Source organism: Nuphar pumila, chromosome 4 (assembly GCF_984573655.1).
Source record: "Nuphar pumila chromosome 4, dmNupPumi1.hap1.1, whole genome shotgun sequence".
Lineage (NCBI taxonomy): Eukaryota > Viridiplantae > Streptophyta > Magnoliopsida > Nymphaeales > Nymphaeaceae > Nuphar > Nuphar pumila.
Genome location: NC_143252.1, coordinates 135480288 through 135492353, shown reverse-complemented (window position 1 = coordinate 135492353; position 12066 = coordinate 135480288). Strand labels below are relative to the sequence as shown.

Genomic DNA, 12066 nt, shown 5'->3' with positions numbered 1-12066 from the left:
GTTTTAGTCGCATTTGATAACCACATTTAGTCAATTCTAAACTAGCTCACAGTAAATTAAAAAAGGGTTTTTTTGCAAATTAGTCCCTGCCTTTTCGCTGATTTGCAAATGAGTCTTCTTCTTTTGCGCATTTGCAAATCAGTCCCCGCATTTTTATTAACTCTTGCAAATTAGTCCACGGGGTTAACCTCTGTTATATTTTTCTGATGGAAACCGTTAAGGGCAGGTAAATAAATGCTTCTACCCTTATGGAGGACCATTTTGTAAAATGTAAAAAAGGTAGGGACTAATTTGCAAAAACTCAACAAAATGACTTGTACCCTTATCCAAGGACCATTTTGCAAAATATAAAAAAGGTAAGGACTAATTTGCAAAAACTCTAGAAAATGACTCTTCTACCCTCGTCCAAGGACCATTTTGCAGAAAAAGAGAGTCAAAATGATCATGTTACCCTTATTCAAGTTACCTTGTTTTCAGCAGGTAAAATCTCACAAAAGTATTGAAGTCTTAAATGTTGTTTTGAGTTGGAATACCCTCTTTGCATATAATCTAGCGATCCAATACTCATTTCTATCTAACTTCAAAGAAGTATCAGTGTTGCATAGGCTGGAAGTATACAGAAATAAATTATTCTATGATACCTAAAAATGTTAAATGGTACATAAACTAATAATCTTACATAAACTAATAATCTTACACTTAATAAAGTTAATGCAGGTTTACTCTGGTGCCAAATTTGCTTGCTTGTTTGAAAATAAAAAATAAAACTTTTTGGGTTATTGCATCAGCAGTATCTTGCATTCAGATAAGTTTCTAAAAGTACCTAAAAATCAATGGTTTATATTGTCTACAACTATCCATTTCAAGCTGGTCCATGCCAATCCATTCATAACCTGGTTAGGATGAAAAAATTACCATTATACGTACCTGTGTATGCGTTGGGTTACATCAAGGATCTGCATTAAGCCCTTTCCTATTTGCTATAGTGATGGATGAGCTTACGAGATCAATTCAAGAAAATGTACCGTGGTGTATGTTGTTTGCCGATGATATTGTTTTGATTGATGAGTCTAGAGCTGGGGTTAATGCTAAGTTAGAATTATGGAGATAGACATTGGAAGCAAGATGTTTTAAGTTGAGTAAGAGTAAGACAATATATGGAATGTCGGTTTAGTAAGCAACGAAGTAGTGATGAGAGTGTAGTGAAGCTTGGTGAGCAAGAAATACCGGTAGATGACTGTTTCAAATATTTGGGATCTATCATTCAAAAGTATGGAGAAATTGATGGAGATGTAAATCATAGGATAAAGGTTGGGTGGATGAAATAGAAAAGTGCAACTGGAGTGTTGTGCGTTCGTAGAATGCCATTGCGGTTGAAGGGAAAGTTTTATAGGACAACAATTAGGCCCGCTTTACTATATGGTACAGAATGTTGGGCTGCCAAGAGACATCATATTCAAAAAATGAGTGTAGCTGAGATGCGTATGCTTAGATGGATGTGTAGAAATACAATAAAAGATAAGATTCAAAACGAGGAGATACGTAAGAAGGTAGGCATTGCATCCATTGAAAATAAGATGAGAGAGAATCGTTTACGGTGGTTTGGACATATTCGGCGAAGGCCTAATGATGCTCCAAGGATGGAGAAATGGGAAAATATATTAGTTAAAAGAGGTCGGGGTAGGCCTAAGAAGACTTGGATGGAGATGATAGGAAAGGATATGAATGCTTTGAACCTCACCGAGGACATGGCATTGGATATAAATGATTGGAGGAGAAGGATTCATGTGGAAGATCCAGAATGATTTTCATTTTTGGTTCATATGGCCGACCCCAATTGTTTTGGGATGAAGGCGTAGTTGTTGTTGTACCTGTGTATGCGTCTCTGTAATCATTCATGTACAACTCTGCCTGCCCATCTAAAAGTGACTAGCCCCGGCATTGTCTCTCCCTCTGTAGATTTGTTACAAGGAAGCTCCACTAGTGTCACTCATATGCATTCTTTCTTGCATTAGTGTGGATCTAACTTGAGTAAATGGAGTGAACTCCTTTGACAATCATTGTTTGGGAGAAGCATTGATGAGGTACTTGACAAATAGAGGGAGCACTAGGATTACCCAATAGAGGCATTGGCAGTTTGGCACCTGCCTCCTCATCCATCAATTTCAAGAATGGCATTCACTTCAATCCCCAATCATCTATGATTCCCATCTCTCAGATGGTGAATACCTTTACATGATAACTTATGGAGATCTGTATATCACAACACGCTAACTTATGGAATGACACCAGAAAGCGGGTGTAACAGCCAGTACCAGAGAACGGTAGGGCGTTGGAGAGCAGGGGTGAGGGACGGCTTATGGTTAAGGAGAAGACAGGTGAGGCTGAGGGAGGGTTAGGGGCCTTGGGGCATTAGTGTGGGTATGATGGTCAGTTTGCACAATTTTAACTGTAGGTTATAATAAAACTGTGGTTAGATGGATGGCTTATTAACGGGGGGACTACTTTTCAGTTTGCACTAATGGCAGGAAAGTTGGGGACTGATTTGCAAATCCACAGAAGGCAGGGACTAATTTGCAAATCGGCAAAAAGGCAGAGACTAATTTGCAAAAAAACCTTGAAATTTTTTATTTTAACCACATTTCTGATTTCTTATCTTTATTGAATTTTTTTTCCTACTACTTTCCCAGTCACTGAATACATGAAGCTCTAGATCGAGCATTCCGATTGAACTTAATGTGCAAGTTCATCTATGAAACAATCATTAATCTGAATTTGTAGGAGGGCTGCTGTAGTTTTTATCTACCACTTAGTCCTTGTTACTACAAATACTTCAAGTAGTCTAGAACTGTCTGTATGACCAACGTATAGGGTTTAATTGCATGGAATTCTTCCATTTGCTTTGAGTGAGACATTTCTCTCTTAATATTCATCCGACACAAATAAAGCTGCAGTCATAGGATTGGCCTTTCTATGTTCTTTTCTTAATCACTGTTTTCTGTATGTGTATGTCAGTATTGGTGATGGGAGTTTGACAAACTTTTTTTTGAATTTATAACCCGAAGAAACGCACCCGGCACAAAAACCTTTTCGCGTTGGCTCAACCTGCCATACCTACAGTCGTCGTGCCTTCTGCATAAAACTCCAAGGCTAGGACCCCTGTCTCTGGGCCTATGCTACACATTGGCTTGTGCAGAGGGGCGACGTCCATGAGAATCGAACCTTGACTGCCAGTCTAGCAGCCAAGGCCCCACCCCACTACGCTAACCCCTCTTGGGGCAAACAACTTGAATGCAAAAAGATTGGTGGTAATGATTAAATAACTATGATATGAATTCCTTGTGTTTTCTTCATGTTGTGACCCTCATATGAGTTTATAATTGAGTTGGAATGTGTTAAATACCAAGGCAACTCAGTAAAGCAAACAAACCCAAAGTAGAAAATCCTTTGGCAACTGGTGATGTTTGGAAGAGGCTTGTTGCGTCTATCAGAATGCAATAGTACAGATTTGTGCTCTGCATGTCAAGTGCGAAGATAATCAACCCCTTTCCGGGGGTTAATCTAAAGTAATTTGTGAACCAATAATGGGATTTTAGCTTGTATTTTTTTCTGTTGGATGAGTAAAGGATGTTCAGGTGATGCACAACCCTATTTACTCTCTCTCTCTCTCTCTCTCCACACACACACACACACATCATCATAATTGTCGCTGTCATCATCTTCTTCTTCATTAACACTGCGACCACTGCTACATCGTCTTGATCATCTTCGTCTTTGATACAATCATCATCATCATCATCCTATGACCATCAACTCATCTCTTTTACATCATCATCATCATCAATGCTTTGTCACTCTCATCTTATCTCTCTCACTTTGCCATCATCACCATCCACACACCCTGGCCCCCAACTCCAACATCCCAGCTCTACAAAACGATGGGAAATGATGATGATTTTAGTTCTATCTGTCCCTAACTGCTACCCACTTCAGTTGAAAACAATTCAGTAGAAGGCCTCACAATTTTAAAATCTTAATAAGAAAAATGGCTGGAATTTTCTAGTGAATATACTTTGTTTTATGTAACAGTGAGGAAGGGTGAAATGTGGAATTCATATGTTATGATGAGTGTAGTGGTAGTCCTTATGAAGGAGAAATTGAAGCATTTTATTTGAGATAGTTTCTGCATGTTAAATGAAGACATCAGATGCCTCATTCTCTCTCCATCTCATAGGTTAACCACTCAAAACATCAAAAAAACTTTAGTAGAAATCGTGGCTATTGAGTAATCATAGCTCACATTAGTAAAACCTATTGGTCTATGTCAAAATTGAAAGCAACAATGCTCATCTCTTTGAATCAATAAACTACTAGAATAAATTTCAAATCTGTACTTCTAAATTGTTTTACATCTTAAGTAGTGTCTAAACAATGGTATTTACATGCCCGTATGAGCTTCCACACATGATAGTATTTTCTATTATATTTCTTCTCTAAGAAATATGGCCATTTGTATTTAATGTATGAAATGTTGCATTTCTTTTGGCGATAGGGCAATTATATAAGCGACTGAGGATTCCTTTTCTGTGTGAATATAGGAGGTGGTGAACTCTACACTTGGGGCACAAATGAAAATGGTTGCCTTGGCCTTGGGTAGTTACTAAATGAATTACTTTGCAGTGTCTTTCTTAAAAATTGGTTGCATTGGAGTGAATACTTTCAAATCTGTGTTATGAGCTAAAGAGATTTTTCTATATGGCGTCAGTTACAAAAACCTGGCTCGCATACCTGAAAGAGTGGAAGGGCAATTATTAGAGTATGCTGTATCTGAAGTATGACTATTTAAAATCTAAGTTGTGCTTCTACGGTTCAATTTTTAGCTAGTATAAGCTCCCTATGGGTCGTTATCTTATATTGCAAAAATTTTTTGTGCTTGGCACAGGTTTCTTGTGGTTGGAAGCATACAGCAGCAATTTGTGGTAATCTTTGCCCCGAGATTTACTGATATTGCTATCTTCACTTTTACAATGCCTTTTACTCAAAGCAACATATTTTCTAAGATACTATGTGTGAGTTTTCTCCAGAACCTGCGAATGAGAAACTAAGAGGAGGAAGAGAGAGTGAGGCTGCAACGAGTCACGGTTTTTCATAAATAAAAACCGTGACCTCTTTCTTTAATATATAGACAAAAACCTAATACATGGTCTTCACTATGACCTTGATAAGTTGAGGGTATTTACAAGTATGTCCATTATATGTTGGACATGATACACACAAGTAGTTTGGATCCGGATCCGGATCCAAACTTAAATACAAAACAAGAACCCTGTCTAATAGTCTCCCTCAAGTTGTGCATGATTTTGGATCATGGACAACTTGCTCTTTAGGAACCAAAAATGGCACTTTGTGAGTCCTTTAGTGAACAAATCAGCCACTTGGTCTTTTGTTCTAATATAATGAGGCTCAATCTCTTTTTCTTCAATCTTTTGCCTGATAAAATGCTGATCAATCTCAATGTGCTTGGTTTTGCTGTGATGAATGGGATTAAGAGATATTTGAATAGCACTTTGGTTGTCACAAAAGAAAAAGCAACTAGCAATCGACTCTTTTAGCTCTGTTAAGAAATGTCTAGTCCATGTTACTTCTGTCGTAGCAGCAACCATCGCCCTGTATTCTGCTTCTGTGCTAGATCTAGCCACTGCTTTCTGTTTTCTACTACTCCAGGAAATAAGATTGGCACCAATGAAAACGCCATACCCTAAAACTGACTTTCGATCATCAGGATCTCCGGCCCAGTCTGCATCTGAATAAGCAATGATGTCATGAGCAATATTTATGAATATGCTTTTGGTGTACAAAAGTCCATATTCAACAGTACTCTTCAAGTATCTTAGTAACCTTTTTACTGCATCCATGTATACTGTCCTTGGCTCATGCATAAATTGAGAAACTTGATTGACTGAGTATGTGATATCGGGCCTAGTAAATGTAAGATATTGAAGCATCCCAACTAAACTCCGATATTTGGTGGGATCATGATACAAGTCTCCATCTTGCTCACTTAATTTCTGGTTAAATACACTAGGAGTAGCAAGAGGTTTGCAATCCTTCATTCCACCCTTTTCTAACAGATCCAAGGTGTATTTATGCTGGGTCAAAATAAGCTTATTTCCTTGATTATCCACCTCTAATCCAAGAAAGTATCGAAGATTTCCAAGGTCCTTCATTTTGAATCTTTGGCTTAATAAATCTTTAGTTTCTTGAACATGGTTCTCACTACTTCCTGTAATAATTATATCATCAACATATATCAACAAGAAGGTAGTAAACTGCTTACCTCGAAGAATAAAAAGGGAATGATCCAATTGTGACCGATAAAAAACATGTCTTTGAATTTCTAGGGAAAAACTCTCAAACCAAGATCGAGACACTTGTTTCATGCCATAGAGTGCTCGATTTAATTTGTATACATACTCTTTTGAATCTCCTTCTGTATATCCTGGCGGTTGTTCCATGTAAACTTCTTCCTTTAAGTTCCCATGAAGAAAAGCATTCTTCACATCTAGCTGACTTATTCTCCGACCATAATCTACAACTAATGAAAGAACAATGCGAATTGTGCACATTTTCACGACTGGACTAAAAGTTTCATCATAATCCTGTCCAAATTCCTGGGTAAAACCTTTTGCTACGAGACGAACTTTGTATCGCTCAACACTCCCATCCAGTTTGTATTTGATCTTGTAGACCCATCGTGACCCAACAACATTCTTATATGGAGGTCGATGAACAATTGTCTATGTTTGACATTGATACAAAGCTTCCATCTCTTCATTCATGGCTTGAATCCATTTTTTAGAGTTAATAGCTTGATGAAAATGTCTAGGCTCGGTTTCTTTCTCGATCTGTGATAGAAATAGCTGAAAATCCATTATGAAATTCTCATAACTAACCCACCTTTCAATAGGATGTCGGGCTCTCTCAGATCGTCTGATCGGGAGTGCTATTGCATTAGAAACTGGAGAAGTGATGTCATTGGACGAATGAGATGCAAGAGCTTCTTGTTCAACATCGTTCGGGGTCAGGGGAGAATCCCTCTCTCTTCTTCTATAAACTTGCCCAGCAAACTTATCAATCTCTAATGGGTTTTCTATTTCAAGTTCCTGAATTCCATTGTTTCTATCTTGACAGAATACTCTTTGAGCACAGGAGGAAGAGCAGTCATTATTTGTTCCAGGAAAAAGTTTGCACTGAGCCATGGATCATAAAAGGACACATTCATATTGGTTTGAGCATAAACATGTTCTTCATCTCCAAAAGCATTTTCATCAAAAACTACATTTCTAGATATCTTGATTCGCCTACTGTCATGATCATAACATCTGTACCCTTTGTGATGATCTGCATATCCAACAAATCTGCACTTTGATGCCTTAGCCTGAAATTTGTTTCACAGAGAGGAGTCAATATGAACATAGCACATGCAACCAAAAATCTTTAGTTCATCATAATTAGGATATTTTCCAAATAGGACGAAATAAGGTGGTTTATTTTCTAAAAGCTTCATGGGCAGATGATTAATAATGTGAACAACTGAGTGAAAGGCCTCTGTCCATAATCCTATGGGAACACGACTTCCGTGCATCATGCTCATAGCACTCTTCACAATGTGACGATGTTTCCAATCTGCAACTCCATTCTGTTGAGGCGTATGCGGGAAAGATACTCTACGATTTATTCCACTATCTTGGAGGTAATTGATAAATTCCCTGGCGGAGTATTCCCCCCACCATCACATTGGAAATGTAAGATATTACAAGATAAATGAGTTTTGATAAATACATGAAAACAACGAAAAATAGAGAAGACTTCTGATTTATTCTTCATGAAATATATCCAAGTGAAACAAGAGAAACTATTGATAAAAATAATATAATATCTGCTGCCAAAATTAGAGGAATTAGGGGCTGGTCCCCACACATCAGAACAAACGATTTCAAAAGGCCTTGAAGCTCTCTCATTTATTGAATGAAAAGGAAGAACATGACTCTTACACAGTTGACAACTGAAACATATTCTATCATCTGATCTAGGAATTAAGCTAGATGCAGGAATAAGATCATCAGATACTAGTCGCTCAACAAAGACTCAACCACAATGACCAAGATGCGAATGCCAAAAATCAGGTTTATTACATTTATTTGAAGATTGCAGACTGAACACATGAATATTCTTTGTCGACATAGATTGAGGAGAGGACTTCAAGGTAGGTCGAACACAAGTAAAAGGATCCTCTTGGAAGACATACATATTTCCCCGGCGTTCCCCTCTAGCGAACGTCTCCTTCGTTTGTAGATCCTTAACATAAACAAAAGACAGTAAATTCAATGGAAGAATTGGTATGATCACAAGCTTAGAAACGAAAACAATATTTTTTGTAATATCTGGGGCATGAAGAACATTGAAAAGATGAAGTGGGGATTTAGGCAAGGGAATAGAAACATTTCCAATATGTGTGATGGGATGGTGTGACCCATCTCCAGTGACGATGTTACTTTTGCCAAAATAGGGAGTTAAAGTAGAGAATTTATCCGCATTACCTGTGACATGAGTAGCTGCCCCTGAATCAATGTACCACACTCCTTTATCATCGCGTTTCAGACCAACTTCAGACAATGTGGCCAAAAGAAGCTCTTTCACATCTCCACCAAACTTTGTAGGGTTCTCCTTTCATCTTGACGAGCTCTCACCTTTCTGGAACTTTCCTTTGTTTTGTGGATTATGCCAACAGTTGGCTTTGACGTGACCTCACTTGTTACAGAGATAACAGGTGGGCATGTTTTTCACATTATAAGGAGAAGCATTCGGGGTGGATAGTAACCCACGCCTCCCTGGAGTACCTCGTCCTCGTCCTCGTCCTCTGTCTGCACCAAAATGACTATCACCACGTCCCTGGCCAAAAGAAACACCAATAGCAAGAACCTGTCCACCAATGTCATGTGACATCCCCTTTAAGGTCATCTCATATTGAAGTAGTTTCGCTTGCAAGTCCTCAAACGATGGTAAGCTGGGTAGACATAACAATGAGGTCGAAAGAACATGAAATTCCGGTCCCAATCCATTCAAGGCTTGCCTGACTTTATCTTTGTCTGTTACTTCATACCCGACAAAGGCTAGTTGATCACTTATGTTCTTAACCTTGTTCAAGTACTTCATGACAGACATGGAACCCTTAGTGAGGAGTTGAAATTCACGCTAAAGGAAGGAAATTCTAGCCTCTGAAACATGAGAATATGTCTTCACTAACCTGTTCCATAATTCTTTTGCTGAACACTCATCTAGAATTCCCACCAATACTTCTTGAGAGATAGTGGAGATAAGAAAAGCAACTGCAACTTGATCATGCTTCATCCAATTCTCATATTGAGGATTTGATATTCGTTGTATAAAATCAGCCTCGTTTCCATCCTTAGTTTCTTGTATGATAAATTCTGGAGCGGCTGAAATTGATCTATTTAGATGTCCAAAAAGACCTTGACTTTTAATGAATGGAAGAATTTGTCTCTTCCAGATCAAGAAATTGGAATTGGTAAGTTTTTCAAAAATGAGTTGGATGAGAGAAAAGTTTGAGAAGAAGAAGAATCCATGAATTAGAACAGGAAAAATATTATTGGCGTGTGCAATCAGTATATAAATGCAACAAATTTTTTTTAAACTAGTAGAGAGCTGAGTATTCAGCGTGAATCTGATTATCAGATCTGATATCCAGATTATCAGGTCTAATATGATTTCATCAAAGAAGCTAAGATTTTTCCTTTTTTTGTATATATATATATATATATATATATATATATAAATTGCACACAGCAATAATAAAACACAAACAAAAAAAAGGGACAGATTTGATGTACAGATCTGCGAAATCAAATGGGAAGGGGAGAGACAGATCTGCGAAATCAAATGGGAAGGGGAGAATGTAATTAAAACGATAGATCTGATGTACAGATCTGGAGCAGCCGATAAAACCTCAAAAGAATATCGCTGGAAATAGGGAAATCGTGAAAACTAATTTGGCACAAACCCAAATCAGCGAATCCAAATCAGTTTGAGAGATCAACTGATTTGATGAACAAAAGTATCGTGAAAACTGATTTGGCCCAGACCCAAATCAGTTTCAACAATCAAATTTGACGCAAAGCGAGGTGAAGAAGAATGGGAAGGGAAGACGTCAGATCTAATACGCAAATCAGACTGACTTGTTGCAGAAAGAAACTAGCAGAGGGAAGAAGGATCTGAGGCTCGTATTCCAGCAGATGAATAGATGAAGGAAGATCTGGGCTTGTATTCCAGCAGCCACACCGAATAAGAAAAAAGAAGAAGAAATATTTGAGAGAATACGAAAAGAAAAGAAGATCTCGTATGGACGTACCTGTGTAGAAGAATTTCAGCCCTCGGATCAGATGTGCTCTGATACCATGTGAGTTTTCTCCAGAACCTGCGAACGAGAAACTAAGAGGAGGAAGAGAGAGTGAGGCTGCAACGAGTCACAGTTTTTCATAAATAAAAACAGTGACATCTTTCTTTAATATGTAGACAAAAACCTAATACATGGTCTTCACTATGACCCTGATAAGTTGAGGGTATTTACAAGTATGTCCATTATATGTTGGACATGATACACACAAGTAGTTTGGATCCGGATCTGGATCCGGATCCAAACTTAAATACAAAACAAGAACCCTGTCTAATACTATGCAATTAACCTGCTGCAAATCATCATCTTAATTGAAGGCTGTTGTCGACTTCAGAGACCTCTGTAACTCCATCAGATTGAGAATATTTTGGATCATCACTGCTAGTCTACTGAAAATTGTGTACGACTTTTATGTGCTGCGAACCTTTCCAATACCAATATATCAAGCCTTTTAAACATATTAGTAATGTACTAATGTTTCATTGACGGGATGTGTGCATTATATATTGCACAGCCTATCCCTTTCTTCTGTTTTAATGGATAGATGTGATCAAACAAAGGAAACACCAAGACAGAATTTTGTTCATTACAAAGATTGGTTCATGACTAAGGTTTAGTACTTAAAAGGGCAATAAGGCTAGTTCATTTTTGTAACCTGCACTTCATGTTGCTATCTAGAAGCAAAACTGATAGGCATTACAATTCAAGACTGTTTGGTAGAAAACAAAGTGCCCTTGCTAGATCATATAACTTCCATTATATCTAGCATTGTGATAATTTTCTCAATGCCTGTCAAGTATAACTTCTTCATGTTATTTCTTGTATGTATTGATAGACTGGTTATTCGTGAATCACCGATTTATACTTGTAATCACCTCAGTTATTTTATTTTATTTTTTTATGGTTAAAGCCTTACTGAATTTCATCCCATACTATTTCAGGTGGCAATGTCTTCACATGGGGTTGGGGTGGTTCATATGGGACATTTTCGGAGGACTCTCACTCCTCTGGAGGACAACTGGTTTGCTTTTGATCTCTCGAAATCTGCATATAGAAAGCTCTGTGCAACTATATCATGAAACAAATCTCAGACATTTGTAATGTTGATGTGTTACACGTGGAGTCATGTGCAAGTAGGGCTATGACCCAGTTGAGTTGAGCCAACAAGCTTTATGTTGCTTGTCCTTGGTTTATTTACAGAGTATCAAGCTCAGGTTTCTCCTAAGCCTTGTTACTCAAGCTTGAGATTGGTTTCCAGTTGCACCAATCTTACTTTTATATGTTAGCAGTTAACAAGGGTATTTTTTTTGAACTTCTATAGCTTCCATTATTTGATCTATCATTGTCAGGTTATATTTGAAAGAGCAAAACTTGAGAAGTTGTATGGTGCCATAAGCAAACCAAGCCAAGGGAAATAAGTTCCACTGGGAAGGGAATTTCAAACGAGTATTGCTCAAATGGTTTGAAATTCATCCAGTGGGAAACATCAGAGATGTATATCTGTGTTTCTCTCATTATACAATATCAAATGTTTGATTCTATACACATACAATATTCACAAATTAAACTAACTGTCCAGGCAAACTCAAGCG

The 12066-nt window shown here is 37.8% G+C and overlaps 1 protein-coding gene across 10 annotated transcripts in view; it reads left to right on the top strand.

Moving 5' to 3' along the window:
* RUG1 (Regulator of chromosome condensation (RCC1) family protein) overlaps window positions 1-12066 on the top strand; it is a 59412-nt gene that overhangs the window by 27536 nt on the left and 19810 nt on the right. For 5 of the 10 annotated variants that reach the window (XM_090003649.1, XM_090003650.1, XM_090003646.1 and 2 more), the window contains 4 exons: window positions 4599-4653; window positions 4766-4832; window positions 4943-4979; window positions 11416-11495. In XM_090003649.1, the coding sequence (XP_089859775.1) occupies window positions 4599-4653; window positions 4766-4832; window positions 4943-4979; window positions 11416-11495 (239 nt within the window). Of the gene's footprint in view, window positions 1-4598; window positions 4654-4765; window positions 4833-4942; window positions 4980-11415; window positions 11496-11823; window positions 11984-12066 lie in introns of those variants that run through there. The other 5 variants (XM_090003654.1, XM_090003652.1, XM_090003651.1 and 2 more) reach the window with 3 other exon arrangements.